The 20,155-nt window shown below is 40.3% G+C and overlaps 1 protein-coding gene across 4 annotated transcripts in view; it reads right to left on the reverse strand.

Moving 5' to 3' along the window:
• RORA (RAR related orphan receptor A) overlaps positions 1 to 20,155 on the reverse strand; it is a 344,549-nt gene that overhangs the window by 112,882 nt on the left and 211,512 nt on the right. Inside the window, exon 1 of one of the 4 annotated variants that reach the window (XM_061347588.1) lies at positions 18,461 to 18,553. The exons of the other annotated variants lie outside the window; for them this stretch is intronic. Coding sequence (XP_061203572.1) covers positions 18,461 to 18,551 — 91 coding nt within the window. The 5' untranslated portion in view covers positions 18,552 to 18,553. Of the gene's footprint in view, positions 1 to 18,460; positions 18,554 to 20,155 lie in introns of those variants that run through there. 4 annotated transcript variants of the gene reach the window in all.

Here is a 20,155-nt window from a genome sequence, read left to right on the forward strand (position 1 = left end):
CACCAGTCGCTCTGGGAGATCTCTGATCCAAATATAGCCACAATGAAGTCCAGGGTAACTTTTGAGAACAGGCAGGAATATCACACAAGGTGATAATGCTGGCAAGCTGCAAGCACTTTTTTTTTTTCCTTTTGTCAATTCCTTCTCTAATTGACAATCAACCTGCATGATCTCACTTTACCAGGTAACTATGTGACTGGCTATGCATAGAGTTGTACTGTTTACAAAGAGGCAAGGAGTTTAGTCAAAATGATTACTTTCAGGTAAGCCCCCAGATGCCCAGATTTATCCCACACCAAAAAGCAGGTATCTCCACCATGGGTATTTCTTGTGTTCTCCTTGCTGTTACTGGGTTGGCTTTTTTTGCAGTACTTCACATCCTCAAGCTAGTGCTTCTATAGCCTCAGAAACCAAACACTATCTGCAGTTTACAACAAAGAAACAGAAGCTAAGTACACATAACTACAAGTCATGCATTTATAAACTGGGTTGCCTGGCTCATAGCAGCGATCTCAATTCAAAAGCTCTCCAAGCAAGGATATTCTCACTGCACCTTTCACAACAGTTCATGACTTCATCAAGATGACTGAGATATCACAAGATAAGCAGTATAACACATTTGAGGACCAGAATTTTAAAGCTGCATCTCATGCTGCAACCCACATATTTTAGAAATTAAATTTGGACCTCCATTCTGAAAGCATTTCATGAAATACTAAGGTTACATTATTATATGCATCTGTACCAAGATCTCACCATCAATACACAGAAACTAAAGATTTCCTAAAGGTATTCCAAATCACCCTATAGAACTGAGGAGATAATTCCACACCGACTATAGAGAACTCAGTGTTGCTTGATCCTACAGGATTTCAAATGTCAGCTGTTTCATAAGGTAGTTATTTTTCTGCCATGCAAGCCCTTTCGAAATCATGAAGGAAGTTTGTCAGGCTGACCGAAGGCCTTAGTTCAGCCCAATGACTTTTATTTACTTAACACCTTGGATGGGTTTAGCCCATTGTACTTCAGGTGAAGCTAACTTTGCATATCAGGTTTTTACTGTAACTGGAGGATTAGTTTAAGTTTAATTAAATGTCATCAATATTTTTAATAAGGAGCATATTTTCTTTGCTCAGTTGTTCTACAAAGTATTTATAAGGTAATATTTTTGATCCAGAAAAACTGATTCCTTACACATTACTTTATCTGTCCCAACTGAACACTTCAGCTGCAATATGCTTGTACATTTGCCTTTCAGTATTCTTCCTAGACTGACTGTTGCCAACACTTTTTCCAGCAGTCTCATATCACAAAACTTCTTTTTCTTTTTTGTTTCAAAATATAGTAAGGTTGAATCTCAACTTTTCATCACTTTGCTCTCCTGAGGAAAAGAAAGAAGATTCTATTATGTCGTCTTCCATCAGCTTCGATGAATGAGGGGAAAATAGGGAGAGTGAAGGATTTGTGCTAGAAGTTCATGCAAAATTTGAGACTTGAATATAGCACAAGTAGCACTTAAAGACTCCAGACTCCTTCAGTGCTGAGACCCTTGGAGAATTGAGTTTAAATCACTAAACTTATTTCAGGAAAGGAGAGAACACTCTGGAGAAAAGTCTGTCGACTCCAGCAAAATTAATAAACTGGTTGCTCCTGATGTGAACTACATTTCTTGATGGGAGTCCGACAAATTTCTAATTCCCTCTTACTGGCTTGTGAATACTGCACTTGTTCCTTTATAACAGTTATTTAATACTATGGCACAATAGAAGTGATAAAAATTGCTAAGTTTCACTCACCTTGCACTTTCAGTGTCAGTTATAAGAGATAAAGTACGACTTTCCTCAGTGTCTGTTACAAAGGGCAGTCTATTCTTTCCTCATTTAAAATGTTCATGTACAGAAAAATCCCTGCTACGTGATTTTTGTTTAAAGAAAATAGAATGAATAAATCGAAACATCTCAAGTAAAACATCTGTAAGATTATGAATTTTCTCCCTGAGACAGGGGCTGGTTTTCCTATCTCAACTTACTACAAATCTAAACAGAATTGGTGAAACTTATTTTTTACCTAACTACCTTCATCTAGCATAACTACACCCTGGTTGGACATGTGGTTGGACACTCACTTGTCAGGGTTTTTCTCTTCTCCTTCTTTATTAAAGACCATCACTGTTTTCACTTGCATGGGTTCAGGACCCCAGGGGGTCTGCAGTGCTGTGATGGCTGGTGATGCACAGTATAGTCAAAATCTCAGCAGATCCCTGTAATCAGAGACTAGTGGAAAAGCTTAATTCCTTTATAGAGATGATTATGTTCTGGAGTTCAAATGCATCTCATAATATATTCATATGTTTTAAGAAACACAAGGTGTTAATAGTCCCTTGACCTAAAGTATATTTTAGAATTTCTATAATAAAAAAGCTTATACCTGAATTACACTAAATAAAGCCATTAACCAACTTAGAATGGTGTCCACTTGCTTCTTATAACATACACTAAAAAGTGGTATTTACCATCTCAGGAAGAGAAATCAAAACCGACATGCTGAATCAATGCCCCAGGAATGGCATAGTTACTTTGCAGCAAGAAGGCTCTCTTTATTATTGTAAGATAAGGTTTTGTTTGCTTTAACTATTCAATTATAGAGCACAGATGCCACCCCAATGTATTTTTCACTTACATTAGGGCTCTGGCATGCCTGTAATTGCATGGCAAGGTTAGTGTGTTTCCTGCGATCCTTGGCTGAGTAGCCTTCCATTAAGTTGGAAAGATCTTCCATTATGAGATCAAAAGATTTTCCCCTAAAAGCTGTACTCAAAAGTAGGAAAACACTTACTGTGGATATAGAAGGGGAGGAAAGATCACGTTATATTATAAACTGTCCTAAAATACTACATAGATGTGTACTGTACACAAAAGGAATGACCACATCACAGCTATAATGCCTGAAAAGCTGACACTCTGCACTTGTTTCTCCAGTCCTCTGGCAGCTCTGTTAACAGGCACACGTGTTCCTGTTGACAGCATCTGCCAGTAAATCTGTGTGTTGCACCCACCATTTCAAAACCCCCTACTGCAATGCGCATGGGCTTCACCAATAGATTAGTGGACTGGGATTTGCAAAGCAGCCTCCTGCCTACCAGCTCTCAAATCATCCTGGATGTCTTGTCCATTCCTTCTTTCAGATCTGAAAGGTTTCTTGTTTATTATACCTTAAACTTGAAATGCAGGATAGTACTTCAAGTATTTACCACTTTCAATATGTACATCAACTTGCCACAGAAAAAAGACAGTTAATTTTAGATATAAGCCCCAAGCAAAAATCCTGTTTCCAACACACGTTTCAGACCGACTTTAGCCTTTTTTCCCCTCTGTGCACTGCACTCATGGAAGCTATCAGTGTCATGTATCTCTTCTTATACATAAGCCTGTGGGAAGAGACCCATTTCTATGACTCCAGCGAGCTATGATTGACACAGCAGGGTTGAACCTGCCAGGCTGAAGTGATGTGGTTAAGATTTCAACAGTATGCACGAAGACTTGAGGGACCTGTACTCACATTCTGGGTTTGCCAACAATTCCTCCAGTGACTGGGCACAATTCGCACAATTCCTATGTATTACAACCTCCTATGAACAAAATGGGGAAATTCAGCCTGTTTCTCCCTCTTTGCCTAGGTAGCTCATATGCTCATGTTTTTTAAGACAGCTCCTGATTCTTAATATAAGTTTGGATCAACTTCTTAACTATTAAAAGTATTCTCTAAAGGTCAAAATCACTGAGGATGATCACAATTAAAAAGATTGTATTTTTGGAAAGCAGAAAGTTGGTTAAAGCAAATGATTTTTCAGACTATTCTGCTCTTTTGATCACCATCCATAACATCCACCAGAAACTGTTACTATCTCTAACCACATTTAGCCAGCAAAATTCTTTCTTTAAACTTTCTCCTCCCTGAAGACAATGGTTCCCTTGGGAATACAGCAAGAGGTTCTGTGAATGCTTGGAAACAATATGAAGCTGTGAGGCAGTAAAGAGAAAAAGAAAAGAGGAAAAAAAGGCATGAAAATATCAAAATAATCCCACATTAGTTATTCTCAGGGCTCCAGGGAAATTAAACAAGGGTGAGAAAAAAGGCATAACCTGACTCCTTTACATACACAGCTCAGATTTACAGCATTAGCAACTAAAGCTCAAGACAAGGAAATCAAGCACTGGTCTGTAACTTCATTCTAATGACATCACTGCCAGGATTATCCTTTTGGGGGTGGCTTGTATATGGGGTTGGGAGGAGAAGGCAAAGGATTGAGGAAGGAAGATTTGATTATGTTTGAGCTATTTCGATTTGAGGCTGCTCTTAACTGACAAAATAGAATGCATCTTATCTGAGAAGGGATTTTGCTCAGCTGCTTTAAAAATCCTCCATACATACTGAGAGTCAGCACATTCCCCGGAGGATCAATGGGCTTGAGAAACTCGAGACACCCTCTATACCATCTTAAAAAAAAAAATAATATTATTTCCATAGAAAAACTTTCTCCAGGCAAAAACATGACATGCAAGGGCTTGTCCTGGGGCAATTAGAAAAGAACTTTGTATAAGTAAATTTAGTGCTTGCAAAACTTGCTGCATTGACAACACTCAATACCAAAGGGTTCTCTTTAATCCAACAAGCTGCAGCAGGGCAAATGTCTCTTCTGCCACTGCTCTTTATCTCACAGTAGGATGAACTCAATCTCAAGGCGGGGGGAGTGTGTGTGTGAGAGGGAGCTTAGCTTTTCAGGCTCATTCATCAAGAAAACTTACTTCTAACTCACAAGCTGTCTCACTGATTTGAAGAAAACTCTCATCCAAATACCTTAAGTGCTTAAATGACTTCCTATATTTTAAGCATTGAAGTACTGTTCTCTGCTGAAAGGGCCAAGACGACTGCCAACCCTAATCAATAAAAGCTGAAAGGAGCTATTTGGTACACAGGCAAAAAGTCTGCTAGAAAATGACATCTGCTTCAGGAGAGTTCTCAAATTCCTCCCCTAAAACACTGAGCTTATCTAAGATACTGCCCAACAGCAGTCAACTTCAGCAAAGGTGTTCCTCTTCAAAATCATACAGAACAGTGTATGTAAACTTTTTGCATAAGATTATACTTGTTTTGCATCAAATTTGTTTTTATATTTGCACACCACACACCTACATAACGATCCCTAGAGAGCAGTGGTACCATGGAATGATCCCTAAAAATACAAAATAGAGCAACAATGCCATGTAAGAAGAAAAAGCTTTCAGTTTTAAAAATCTGAAGTTAGAGATGTTCACCCTCACAGGTGGACTTAGGATCCTTTGTACATACAGAAGATTTAGCAACTAAACCCCAGAAGTCATATTGGCTGAAATGTGACCCTCAGCTGGAAATCACAGCCAGATCCTCCCGGCAGGAGGATTCCCCTGGCAGATCTCCATTGGGTTATCAGGGGAAGTATGAGCACTGACAGTTCCCAGGGTGGACCTGATCTCCACAGCATGGACATCAGCCATGCTCACACACATCCACTGTACTCAGAACTGCCACAGTACTGCCTCGGCACAAAAAGAAAGGACTTGCAACTTACTTGAACCTCTGACATCTAATGAAGGTGCTCAGAGTTCCTATAACCTTACCTTTAGTGAATACAATTCTGTGCAGAAAGCAAGCATGAATACTACCTCTGTACACCAACTCATTGATAATACTTGAAGAGTCACTTTCCAGTCTTTGTTTCTGAGAAAATTTAAGTTGCCACTACTGTGCATACTTACTACAACCGATGTAGCATTCTTCTCTAACTTGCCTGCTATCGGATTTGGCACCAACAGACCAGTATTGGTTGTTTGGGGTTTTTTTTCCTCATTTTGTTTTGGGATTTGTTTGTTTACTGTTTTGGGTGGGGGTTTTTTCAATTTTTGTTGTTGTTGTGGGTTGTTTGTTGATTTTTTTAAATGCTTTCGAAGAGGACTTCGCAGTTTTTACAGGACTTTACAGATTCTTCATGGCCACCACACACTCGGCATGCAAACAAAATTCCCACTGACCTCATCACGACCAGCCTGGGATGGAACACCATACCTGGATGTTCTAGTGAAGAGCTACGTGATTTGGTGTGTGCCTTAAGCCAGGCAGCGTAGTTTATCATGCTTCCCTCTGAGATAATACAGCCCGCCTGTAACAAACACTCCTGGGACAATGTCTCTGCTAGGTAATACATGCAATAAACTGAACAAAAAACTGTAGGATGAACTCCACTAGAAAGAACTTGGTTACTCATGCTCATTAAAGTTAAATCAAGGTTACTGTAGCATTAAAAAATGATGGGATGTCTCCAAGTGGCTCCTGTGTCTTACAGCCTTATACATCAGTGTTTGTTACCTTAGAACTGACTTTTTAAGAGATGTTTCTACAGCTCTGTCTCATCACAATGCAGAAGACTGGACAGAGTTAGCTTAGCATTCTCTTGGGACAGAAACGTTTATGCTAACCCAAGCACCCCAGGAAGATGTGCACCCAGTGTTCCATCAATCCTTAAACAGCCATCGCAGTGTCTTATTTCTCTGACCCACGTATATTAAAGAATGAGAAATCTGGGAAAGCTACTGCCTATGTCAAGTCCATAAAAATAACACATTACTTTGTAACATCAGTAGCACTGCATAAATGCTACCGAGAGTAGTGCTTGAATCAAAAGATAAGAAAAGGGCACAGGAGAGGAAAGTGAAGAAAAAAGAATAATTTGGGAAAATTTTGAAAGTAAGAATCCACTAACAACTAATTAAAAACACTGGAGAAATTCTCCAAGCAGCTCCTGTGATGTTTCCATAAAGGAATTCAGTGCTTCGGTGCCCACTTTCATTTGTGCGCACAGAAAATGGGCATTTGCATATGCAGCTGGATGTGTATGTGTGAATAGCTGGAGATGTGTGCTCCCATACACACAGGCAATTCTGTCAATACATCTAAGGCAAGGATTTTGAATGTGTCCTTGAGCCAGGCATTCAATCTCTGTTCCCCATCTGCATTATGGGGATAATATTGCCTCACAGGGATTCTATGGGTGAGGATAAATAGGATTAAGTTTGAAAGGTGCTAATACAGCCCAGAAAGCTCATATAAATATATCCTGATAGGTTCCTAACTAATACCATTATGGCACAGCACTCTGTTGTCCGACAGATACTCGATAGCACTGGCCAGTTGGTTATAATTAACAATTGCTATCCATTGGGGTTTTGTCATTTTCTACTCAAACTCCAGGTAAACATGATGAAAAATGGTGATATGCCAAAGTGGAGCTCAGAAAAAAAACCTCAAAACCCATCAAGATTTAAATTTACCTTTTCCTAACCTGAACTGTCATACTTGGCAGGGGTTGGAAAAGGAATCTGTTAACATGTGGAAAGAGCTGCTTTTGGACAGACAGAAAATGAGCAGTATTCATTACTAAAACTCATAGGCGAGATGTATAAATATTTACTGAGCTGAAAGAACGTTGGCCAATGTTTGCCACAAATGAGTGCAAGGGAGTCTCTAATTAATGAGACCGAAGCTGTAAGGTTTTACTGGGCACTTAAGGCCAGCTCTGGAAACTAAATGCAAACGCCACAGTTCAAACACTAGAGTCTATTAAGTCCTAGTGCACTCTTGCTCCCGGCTGACTGCTTGTGAACTGTGAAGAGGATTAAGGTGGATGGGATCACTGCCAACTTGAAGCTGTTAAATGACTGCATTACAACAAAAAGCTCCCTAACTCACTGCCGTTGAATATTCTTCCTAGAGAATTCTCAGCTATTGGAAAGATAAATGGAGAGGGGGAAAGGTTCCTGTTGGGGTTTTTTTTGGAAGTTCAAGTGCATACACTGCACTGACAACAGCAGGATCATACCCGCCTGACCCACTGAATGCAGATAATAACTGGAAAAGAAAGCAATAATTAATGACCAACTCTATGTGCATTCCATTAAGTACAAACAGCTGTCACAAACATCTTTATTTAAAGAGCTGTTGGGTAGGGAATTACAGCACTGTAAAAAGCTTCTTCCTTCTGCTGCTCCACAGACCCGGAACAGACCAAGGCTTTAAATTTTTAAACGTGGCTTTCAGGTTCTTTGGTGCACAAAATAAAAATCTCTGGCAAATCAGCTTGGTGCAAGATTGCTCCAGCAGCCTTTCTTTGTGTCTGAAATGCTTCCATACACTGAGCAGAGATCGTTCTGTGGTTTTAATTGTTTAAACAGCACAGCAACGTAACCTCATTCAGGGGATACTTCGGGGCACCTCCTCATTATATCAGAGTATAAGCAAATCTTGCTAAAATGCCACCTCCTTTGTTGAATTGGGCAGAGCTACAGTTAGAGGAGAGCAACTCTACAGTTATAACAAGTTATTATCAAAGGAATAGTTTTCTGCATGGCAAAACCTCCTCACAATAGCAGCCCACTGCTGTCTGCTCGCTGTGCACAGCGTTTTCAAGATGAACAGGTCCTAGTGCTGCTGCCTCCTCTAGAAGAAAAGTCACTATTTGCCACACCATATTTGAACATGTGGGGGTTTTTATTGCCTCCTCTTGCCAGTAAAGAATGACTAATAGCTGTAATTTGTAATTTCCCAGCTTCTGTGGTTTCTGTTTTAAGCAGTGTTCCTTATCTTTTACGAGTTTCAATTTGGGGAAAATCATCTTTTATACAATATTTTTTCCCATTTCGTGTCAAGTTACCACCCCCTGGGTCCTGACTAGAGTGTAGGTGACGACTGCCTGACAAACACGGTGACTGAGACTTCTTCTTGTTTGATCAGGCTGCAAACAGCCCAGGTATCAGAAACCATTATCTGCCCATGTTGGTCAAGCAAAGCATGCTGGAATCAAACTGTCTTTCAAGATCTGAGGTCGAACCATGAAGACAGGTACCAACAACAGGAAACACCACTTCCCCCTCCGCACCCAAGCAAGGCTTTTATTTTTGAAAGCACACACTTGGCAGTGTCCCTGCCAAAAGGGGCATTTTGTATTGATTTCCAGTCCTGGCATACATTAAATCCCTCCTTTTATGTGCACAACAAGCAGTTGACTTAGGTCTTTGAAGATCTTAATCCTCATCTCCCTTCTAAGCTGTAACTTAGCTCTTCTGCTGTATAACTCCTGCATAACAGGCAGTAACAGTGCAGGTCACAAGGAAACTCTGCGCCTAACTTCATGCCCTCTGTATAGATAACTGGAGATAAAGACACAGGGAAGGATCCATTTTCAGGTAAAATGCTTATCTTTCCTTTGAACTATGTCTTAGAAGTTGAACAGCTATGTGTGTGTTCCCTCCCAGTACTCCTCAAGCCTCACAGAGCTCCACAATATGTCATTTATTTAACAAACTAGAAAGCACAAAACCCTTTGAGTTATACCATCATATTAGGAAAAAAGCTGTAAAGTACGGATTTTAAGGAATATAAGCCAATCACCATCATGCTTTCTCAACTCCTTCAAGTCCAAAAGATGGCAGTTTAAATGTTTCAATTGAAATTAAAACCCCACAAACAAACACAGAAACCCCTGAAAACCAAATTAAATCAACCCCCCAAACTTTAAAATGACAGTTGCATTCATGTTCCTCCTAAGCCTCTTCTCAAAGAACAGCAAAAGGCCAGTTTCTCACTGAATGGGAAGCCATCAGCTGACACACAGGCTATCAGCCCTAGAACAGCGAGGCAGAATGGCAGAACCAGCTTGCAGAACCATTCAGGTGAGTCTCTTAGACCCACCAGCCCCTTAAGCACCCACTCTACCAGACACTCCTGGGCATGTCTTGTATCAGTTATCTCCCTTGACAAACCCAAAAATTCAGGCACAGAAGATGACTGGCTCAAGCACAGCCTCTCACCCTCATCCTTTTCCCATGCATCATGGATGTGATCCTCATTGCAAACCTGAACCCACAGTCAGTCTTGACTAACAAAGGCAGTGTATGCATAGTCCAGACCTAACCTTTAATTCTGTCAGATTGGCATGATAAAAAGTAGCTGTATTTGAGACCAAAAGAGCCCCTATTCAGTCACAATCTTGTGAGAAAATAAGGCCAAGGGTTCTGGTTCACAGAGATTAAAAAGAAGAAAGTCTTAAAATGATGGGAATATTCACTGTTTCCCTGTTTGTGATAATAAAAATGCAGAATTTAAGTAATGTTTTTGCTTCCATATTTCCTTTTTTCTTGCTCTTTTGCTGTAGGTGTTTTTTATAAGTAGGAAAAATGGAAATGGCAATCACTTATTTTGGAATGAAGGAGAGAATCCAGTAAAGCAAGACAAGGGCATCCTAATCCCAAGAAACACAAGCTCTGCACATACAGCTGTTTCAACTTGAAAGCCAATTCCCAGTGTATTCCAGGAACAACATGAAGTTAGCTCCTTTTCCACCTTTCAGTTTCAAAACTATAATGCAAACCTACCAAACATAGACAGAACCAGGAAGAGGATAGGATGAGCCATGGAACTAAACTTGGACTGGAAGTAAATAGTGATCCAGAGCTTCATAGTTCACCTACCTCTAACTGTGAGATGCCAATAGAGAGGCTTTAGAGCCTGCAAGTGCCAAGCTACTAATTTGCATCAGTCCCCAGTGCTGCTGCTGAGATGCAGCCCTGGAGAACTTCCCTTCAGTCTTCCTACCTAGTCTGCCTGTCTTGACAGCCTGAGAAACTGGTCTCTTCATTCTAAACCTCTTAAAATGTGTAGAGACACCCAAAAATGTTTTAAGTGGAGCATCCGATGACTTACACCAAATGTGTGTTGTTATTCTCTGAGCAACGAGACAAATTTTCCATTGGCACGAAAATTCTAGGGTAAAAATAAAAGGGAAACAATTTCTTTCCCTAAAACCACATATCAAATATCAACACACACGGTAACATGCAGCTACTCCCATTCCAAAAAATACTAACTTTAACTTTTGATGCTTTTTCTAGATCATCATCAGTATCTTTTTCCATGCAGGAAAGCTCTGTGCCACTGCTTCTGTCTTTGGCTGGGATTGCTTTCTTCAGAACCATTCAACACCAAGACTTCACCTAACACTGCTTTTGTAGATAAACTGTTCAAGAGCTGTTTGTTGCTGATTTTCGTCCTTCAGATCAGCTTATACAAACTCCTTCACACTGGAATAAAATAGGGAGTGATATGTGACAAGCAGGTCGAAGGAGGTGATCCTGACCCTTTATTCTGCTCTTGTGAGACCTCACCTGGAATATTGTGTGCAGTTCTGGTGTCCTCAACATAAAAAGGACAGAGGAGGGCCACGAGAATGATCAGGGGACTGGAGCACCTCCCATATGAAGATCGGCTGAGAAAGTTGGGGCTGTTCAGCCTGGAGAAGAGAAGGCTGCGCGGAGACCTCATAGCAGCCTTCCAGTATCTGAAGGGGGCCTATAGGGATTGCTGGGGATGGACTCTTCATTAGGGACTGTAGTGATAGGACAAGGGCTAATGGGTTAAAACTTAAACAGGGAAAGTTTAGACTGGATATAAGGAGGAAATTCTTTCCTTTTAGGGTGGTGAGGCACTGGAATAGGCTGTCCAGGGAGGTTGTGAATGCTCCATCCCTGGCAGTGTTCAAGGCCAGGTTGGACGAGGCCTTGGGCGAGATGGTTTAGAGCGAGGTGTCCTTGCCCATGGCAGGGGGGTTGGAACTTGATGATCTTAAGGTCCTTTCCAACCCTAACTATTCTATGATTCTTGCATCCAGCTCTCTGAATGCATAGAATGATTGGTGCTTTTGAACTGGATTTTAATTCCTCCTCTCCTGGCCCCATCCTTATGTTTAACAACAGATAGCTTTCCTGCTACCTGCTCATTACTTTTCTCCACCAAGAGTGAAAAGCACACAGACCTCAGCATCACTGAAAAACACAGAACACAACAGTGGCTCTGCCTGAGGAAACAAAGACTCTTCCCACTTCCATCACAGATTAGCTCCAGGTATCCACAATGTACTGCACACTCAATTTCATACTAAAATTAGGATGGGTTTAATTTAACTAAAGCACTGCTAAGATGATAAACCAAATTGTATCTACTGTTACTTAACTGTTGTTTCACATCTAATTCTTTTTTTTTTAAATGACAACAGCTAAGGAAATCTCTGACCAACATCTGACACAGGCTAACACAGTAGAAAACCCTCTCGTCTTAAAAATTCTGTCTGATCGACTATATTCTCTATTGGTGCTAATAAATCAGTCTTAATGCCACCATCTTAGCACCACTGCACTGAAATGACACCCGTGTGCCCACTTAAATGAATCTGTTTGATAAAGCACCTGCACAAAAACACAAAAGAAACTGCCTTTATACAAAGACTGTGTCAAAATATTCCAGTGAAAGTCTTAATAGAGTTTTTGTTATAAAGAGAGTCTAAATATTTCAGCTGTTTACAACTCTCCCATCGGCTGTCAATATCCCATTTGGGATGCATTGAGAACTAGTGGAATTCAGTTCACTTGCATTATTGGCAGAGCACAACTCTTTCAATTAAGCATTAAAATGCTAATCATCCTAAAGAGAAAACTTAATGACATTAAGCCATACGAAGAGACTGAAGTGAAAGATGTGCACATGACACTTTTGTTTGAGATGAGGAAGGAATATTGTCTGAAAACACAGGAACACTGACTTGCTGAATTCAACAAGTCTCATGCAAACCCCAAGAGCAGACAAGGAATTACCAATATTGGAGTCTGCTGGTTACAAACAAGGCAATTTAAAGCAGAGCACATTGTGCTTTCTTTGTCCATTCAGGTTTGCGCAGAAAGGTTATGACCATTTATTGGCTAAGGAAAAACCTCAGTCTTCTTGCATGCCTGAAATGCAATATGAGTTTATTCACGCTTGGAAAAACAGCCAATGAGTAGTATCGTTATCAGTCTATCCAACCGCCACAGCTCTAGGCCAAAACTCATGGTCTGAAATGAACATGTACATATCAACAGAGATGGGTATCTCTTTGGTAAACTTTAGAAAAGGACATTAAATGAAAACAAGCAAGAAGATGTACTCAGTTTAATTAACAGTCAGTGCTCTGTACTTTGAGGTCCCCTCACACACTGGTTTATGCTATACACTGAAGAATGTCAATTCAAAGGTATGTCAGGAAGTTAACAATATCTGATTGCCAAGCTGCAAATAGTGCTCCTACCCAGCAGAGTGAACTGGAAAAACATTTGAGCCCCAAGAGAAACATACAAAACAGGTATGTTTGTTGAGCAGCAAAATACAATTTATTAGTTCCTTTGGAGTAAAAGTAAAAAGGAAATCAGCCTTTATTCGCACAGGAACCAAAACAGACTAGTGTTAGGTCCTGCTGTGCTCTTAAGGATTCTGACGAAGTGAGGAACTGAATCCCACCTACTCTCTGGGAAAAAAAAAAATCTCAGCCTATTTCTCTTAAAGGTAACAATAAGAAGAAAAAAAAAAAAAAAAATCAAAAAAATCTTGAAAATTACACTAAAGGATAATTGATAACTGTCTTTTTATATTAAACCCTAAGGCTCATAGTTAGACCACTGAAATGTCAAAGATCCACTAGATCTTATCTTGCCAAGCTGTAAAATGTACTCCGAAGAAGTTATCTTTTGTCTCTCCCCTCATCATCATGCAGATCAGCTCCTGACAGATCCTTAGAGACTGCTTCAGGACAGGCAAAAAGCTGCACTACATAAAAACCTCCAGGGATACTAGAGAGTTCCTCTGTGGTTAGTGGAGCTCTCACAGAAAAGAATCTCTTAGTGGTTGGCAAGCAAGAGGTTAATAGCCTATAAAAAAAACACCTCTAACAAAAATGTTATTTCAATTGTATTACATTTAGGAGCCCTGAGGGTCATGGGGTAGATAATCAAAAAGGACAAGGAGGAAATTAAAAAAGGGAAGAAGGCAATCAAAAAGGGCATTTAGAAGGACCCATAATCCTCCATAGGAAGAATACTAATTATACTACTGCATCATCTTATAATTAACCCTGATCTACATTTTTTTTATTTTAGCTGTAATAACTTCCCCATGTACAACGATTTGATTGCTAATTCTTGCCAGTCTGTCTTGAACAGCTATTTTAGTTTTGGTAGCAACTTTTTACATTGCACTTTAACTCTCCTTTATAAAGGAGACAAAATATTTAGGTATTTGAATTATTGAGGCATCAGTCATACCGATTAGCACATTGGTTTCCTTTTATCCTGATGGTGCCATGTGATACACTCTTTTTCTTTCCCACAGTTTCTTCTATTTAGGAGTGAAATTAGTCTCCAATACATAAATCAGTGTGTTGCACCCACTTCAGCAGTCAGACTTGGCCATACGCCTTCATGATGACTTCCATCTGTATTTTGTATTTCATTTAATAAATGTGGGATATTACTGTAGCCAGCAAACTAAATTCTCAACATACCTTCATTTCATGGCAGGTCCCTGCTGGGGCTCACCTACATTCTTGGGCAGCTGGGCACACATTGCTATGACATTTCTAATGATTTACAAACAAGCCTGAATTTTTGCCAAGCTGCAGAAAATGAGAAAGCCCCTAAAGAAGGTGCTTTCCCCTGGATGAAGGCTAGTCATTTATGTACAAAGCCAAAAGTTATTCCCCAACTAACCTGAGAAGTTGACACATGCAATGATTTCATAAGAAAACCTGGCAACGAGAACACACAAAAAGCAGGCTCCACAACCAATCTGGAGGAATAAAATGATCCAGAAATAAGGTACGCTGCAGCCTGTCTTCAGAGGCAGACATCTAATCTACGGACATCACTTGATTTTTTTTTTCCTTGATCTTTTGGATTCATTCTAGCCTTACTCTCTGCAGATATAAAAGCAGACATGCTCCCTTCTCAGCTTCAGATGTATGAGTAAGCATAAACAACGACAGAAATCACTCCTAACTGAATCTTTGTAGCATGATATGAAGCTATAGCCTTTTATTTTCTATACTTCCTTCATGTACTTGCAAGGCACCTTGCCAATTATTTCTTAATGGTCACTAGATTCTCAGATAATTAACATTTGGAGGGCATTATTCCCAAGTCAGGGCCAATCTAAGGACGGTAGTCTCCAAGGCTCCCTCCATAACATGTGCCATGGGAGGAAGAATGGTTTTTAATATTTTAACAATCACTTTACTACAGAAAGATGGTGCCTGAGGGGTTTGGCTTACGCACCATGGGAAACATCAGCTTCATAGAAATCTGGAGACTACACTGTGTGGTCAGCAGCATGTACTCTCTGGACAAACACATCACTCCTCTGGAGAAAACAGAAGAAAAGAAAAGAAAAGAAGAAAAGAAAAACCCAACCAAAAGGCAATCTGTGTGAGTAACACTAATTTCCTTCTGATTAACTAAAGGTATTATTTCCAAAGCAAGAATTTAATTCTGATTTAATGGCAAGTCCCAAACTTTACTTCTTAAATAACAGAATTTCACCCTCCATCAAGAAATTTTGTCGAGGTAACAGCTTACAGAGAGCAAGGAAAGTCAGGAGTTCTTCCTCTATCAGTTAAGACATCTGCATAGCACACTGGGAAAGAGGAATGCTACCACCCTTTAAAATGAGTTCAAACAGAACAGCCCTAAGAAGTGAGTAGGCCTATCTAAAAATCTCAAGCCTTTTTTGTTCCTTTTGAAACCCTATCTCAACCTAAAAGCACATTCTCAACCAATATAATACAAAAGCCACACCACCCTGAGGCATTGAATATCCTCCCATTCCTATTATTTTCAATGTAGTAATATGCAATACAGCCACTGAATCATTTGAAGTGATGGTTGCACTCCTTGGGTAATACTAGAAACTAAACCTGAAGCCAGCTTAAGCTTCTATTTCAGCCTGCACCACCAGGCAGCTGAAACTGGAGGTATGAAATTGAAGAATAATTATTATTTGAAGTATCACCTCCTTCATCTTATTCTGAAACACTGACTGCAGGTATAGTGATTTTGTCACAGGAAATAGCCACACTTGTGTTTTTCCTTAGCTAGTTTATCTTACAAGACAGTAATGCACAAAGCAGTGAAGTGAAGCACAGAATCATCTCATTAATGACCTGCTATTGCTCATGCCTTCCTCTTTTCATAATCAAACAAATAATGAAGAGCCAACAGAGTAAACAGCTAACACTTGGAAACATCAGAAAATGGCAAAAATTGCCATCATGTAAACGAACTTTAGGTCAGCTTTGAATGCTGAGCAAGCACACCCTGTTATGCCCACCCAAGGTGTGCACTCATGGCATGCAACTAATGATGTTGAAAGTTTTCCTTGTTAAAATGTGGGCAGTCTATTGCCACTTCGCAGCACTCTTTTGCCCTGGGTAACTCTAGGCAGTACCTGCTTAAGCAGTTGTATACTCTGCACTAAGTATCAAACAGTTTGCTGCCTCTATGGCTAAACAGAGCCCTCTCATATTGCCAGAAGCAAGTGAAATATTTTGCTATGACTGACAACAAACTAAATAATGACTATCACATGTGCTTTCAGCTACTGCTTTTATGAACATAATAAAAATACCTAAAAAAGGCAACCGCCACCAACAGAGACTGCCTGCTATTGATTGTTTGCTATTCTTTTTTAATCACAGCTACCAAACAAGTACCTTCAACATAATGAACAGGTATCACTTCCAGTGAGAGAATTAAAAAAATGTAAAAACATTTGGCAATAACTGGAAAATCAGCCCAAGAAACAAAAATGAAAGGACTCATCAGAAATTTTTGTCTTTATACGTATAATCAATCATTTGCTCAATTAAATGGCTACCCCTTATGAAAATAATTATGCTGCTACTTGTGCTGGGCTGCATTGCAATGCTACAAGAGCCCAGCAACATGGTTGTGATAGGAGAAAGTTATTTTCTACCCACGGACCATTTGTTTCCAAATCCTGTCCTCCCTCAGCTTCCAAAGGTATGCAGTATATCTATTCTGGTTCAAGGCAAAAGACATTTTCATACTATGCCTCAGAGAGTCCGGAGTTGTCTGAGAAATAAGCCTGAAGGAGTACTCAGCTAAATACAGGCTAAAATTACGCCAAGGACATGAAGGAACCTCAAGAATGAAAATGTAAGCATTGAAAGCAGAGGTGGGAGATTTGTAGGTATGTTAATTTCTTGGTTTTCCTCTACTAGAGTATTAATGGAACCCCTTTTCTATTTTCCTCCCCTAGAACCTCATATGGTTGGATTCACATCTCCAGACACTATTGTCCCTGCCTCTGGCAGGGGGTTGGAACTAGGTGAGCTTTAAGGTGCCTTCCAACCCAAATCATTCTGTGATTGCACTGAGACTGTGTACTGATCTTTCCAGATTCTACGGCAGCTCCCTGGTGGTTCTTCTGCAACCTTCGGCATGTACTGAATGCTGATGGCAGCTAGAACCCAGTTCTTCTTTCAGTCTTTTGATAAATAAGCAGGCTCCCAACCCCTCCCTGCACAGCATGAAAGGAAAAAGGGAGGCAATGATTTTAACACTTTCACTCAAATAAAGCTGAACAGAACACAGATGAAACATTTCCTTAGATGAGTTTTCTCCCTGCTGAATCCCAAAGGCATTCTGCAAACAATGGAGGTGTTATTCTAAGGAGAATTAAAAAAGAAAAAAAAGCCTGCAAAAATCTAATTTAAAATGTTAGACAACCCAAGCATAGGCCCACCCCAGCTGCCTTTGCTTTGTTACTGGCTCTCCAAAGCTAAGCAAGCCTGTTACCTGGATTACCGATTGGTTGATAATGGAATTACCCCTGGTACAAAGCTGCTTTGCAATCAAATTTAACTTCTAAGGTTTTCTGGGGTTTTTTAACCACTGAACTACAGTTCACCTACTTTCTGCCCAGCAAACAAACTTTTTCTCAGAATTTCAGTTCAGTAAAGTTGTCCTGAAGTTGTTCAAGGGACAAAAAACCCAAAGAAACCACATAAGATGCTCTTTCCAGCTAGGTGCAAGACTATCAAAGCTTTTTCTTGAGAGCGTTCTGCTTTTCTCTTCTCCAAGCACACTGCAACGCTCACACCAAGACAAATGACACTCTTCTTTCCTGCAAAGACCCCCATCCCTATGCAGGAACTTGCAAATACCATCAGGGTAGCACACACTCCAGATGTAGGCCCGGGAAAATGCAGGCTTTGGTACTAGAGCTGAAACATTCCTCTTTGTTTAGAAAAGATTCTGAGCTCATGCAAATGACACTGCAAGACAGAACAGACTACACCAATCCTGTGGCATAACTACTCAAACACTAGGGCACGGGAGAAGAAGGTAGGAAGACAAAGGTATTAACAGGTGAATATTCCAAAGAATACTAAATGAGATTAGCAAAAAGTGATTGACACTGTGCTTTCTAACTAGGTTTCTCTAAGACACTTAAAGCCGATAACAGCAGTTGAGTAATTAATAAAAATACTCACATGTGCTTGTACCTCCATGGGCTCTAAACAGGCAAACTTCAGGCAGCCTAAATTTATGATGCAGTTGCCTTGAGAGCAAATGACCACCCATAAACACTTGGGGGGGGCCCCCCCCCCCAGCATGCTCCCTAGAGCTGACTTAAGTGTTTTCATGCATTTCCAATCTCTCATGATTTTTTTCTGATCCTGATGTAATTAGCTCAGTTGCTTTTGCAGATGCTTTCAGACCTAGCTTCAGTGACGTCCAAGTAGCATAGCTAGATTGAAGAAGAGAGCTACTTAATATCATCAGGTGTGCTCCTCAGCCACCCTGTTTACAGAAGCAAATCAGTGTGACCTATAAACAGCTGAGACTTACTGAAATTTCTCTGGAGAGCAGAAAAAGAAGTTCAGCTACAGAGTCTGTAGTTTGCAAAGTAGACCTTGAGTGAATGATTCCTGGAGAATGATCTCTGCGGCGAATTCTCCTAGTTCTGAATAGGCTTTGACTTTCATGAATTCACTTGCAATTTAAAAGAATTCTACTTTTTCAGAAGAAAAAGCAAATTAGCAAACCATTATCATCACGAAGTCGGGATCCGCTCTCACGGGTCACAGCCACATGCTTGGTTGTTTAATCAGGAGGGACCGGTCCTATTCCCAGACTGGTTACACTCAGGTTTGTATTTAAAAAGGGACTCTGAAGGACAGAGGTGATGACTGAGGATCCTTGGTTCTTTTTTTAGAATAAATATAGTATTGAGTTAATGCTGATATTCATCAGCTGGAATACAGACTTTTACAAAATGACTGAAATGGAAACACTGGAAAAGACTGAGCCTGTTTTAATACATGCCAGAGCCAGTTTTAAAGTGAATGTAGAAGAGGGGGCATGAGCTCCTACTTTAAGGAGGCAGCCATCCTCTTCAAGTGAACCACTTACCTAGCCAAATTTGGGTGGTGAGATACTTGTCTCAGCTGAAGATTATCCAACAATCTGGGAGCAAGGCTCAGGCCTGGTTGGACTGCTTACAAAACATACTCAAAATCCTCTTCCCCTTAATATTCATAGCAAACATGAAACCCACTACAGCTGAGTCCTGGGCCAATGTTTGTTAACTGTGTCATGTGACTTCCTCTTCACCAACTTCTCAATCACTTCTCTAATATGGATGAGAATATAAAAAAGTAAAAGTGTTCCAGGGATTTGCCAAGAAAAAAAAAAGTCATTTCAACCATCTCTGTCACTGTTCCTCTCTTGCACTACCTAATTAATGGTTCTGAGACAAGCCCAGTTAGTCCTCATTTTTTAAAGCCCTGACAGCCAGCGAGATTAACGCAAGCTACCAGGAAGACAGCCCCCTCAGAGGCAGCAGGATGGAGGTCGAACACCTCTGCCCCCTGAGCTCCAAAATCAACACAGGGAGTCAAGGTTGGGCTCCTTTATCCCACACAGGCTTCACCTGAGAGAAGACTACATACCAAATTATCTTTCAGGACCTGTACTAAGCTACTTGGCATTGTGTGCGCTTAGACATAGAAGAGAAATCCCACTATGATGTAATTCTTCACTTGTGTGATCTGTGTTGCCTCTTTGATTGCCTAATCTCAAGTCACCATCTGCTCATCATCTATTTTGTTAGAAGCTAGCCATAAGACTGTATCTGCAATGACTATCCTGTGCAAGAGCCCTTTGTTGCTTTAAAGCAGTTACTT

This window comes from Neopsephotus bourkii, unplaced genomic scaffold, assembly GCF_033783945.1.
Source record: "Neopsephotus bourkii isolate Nb327-2 ecotype Australia unplaced genomic scaffold, CSIRO-AGI_Nbou_v1 NB_318, whole genome shotgun sequence".
NCBI lineage: Eukaryota > Metazoa > Chordata > Aves > Psittaciformes > Psittacidae > Neopsephotus > Neopsephotus bourkii.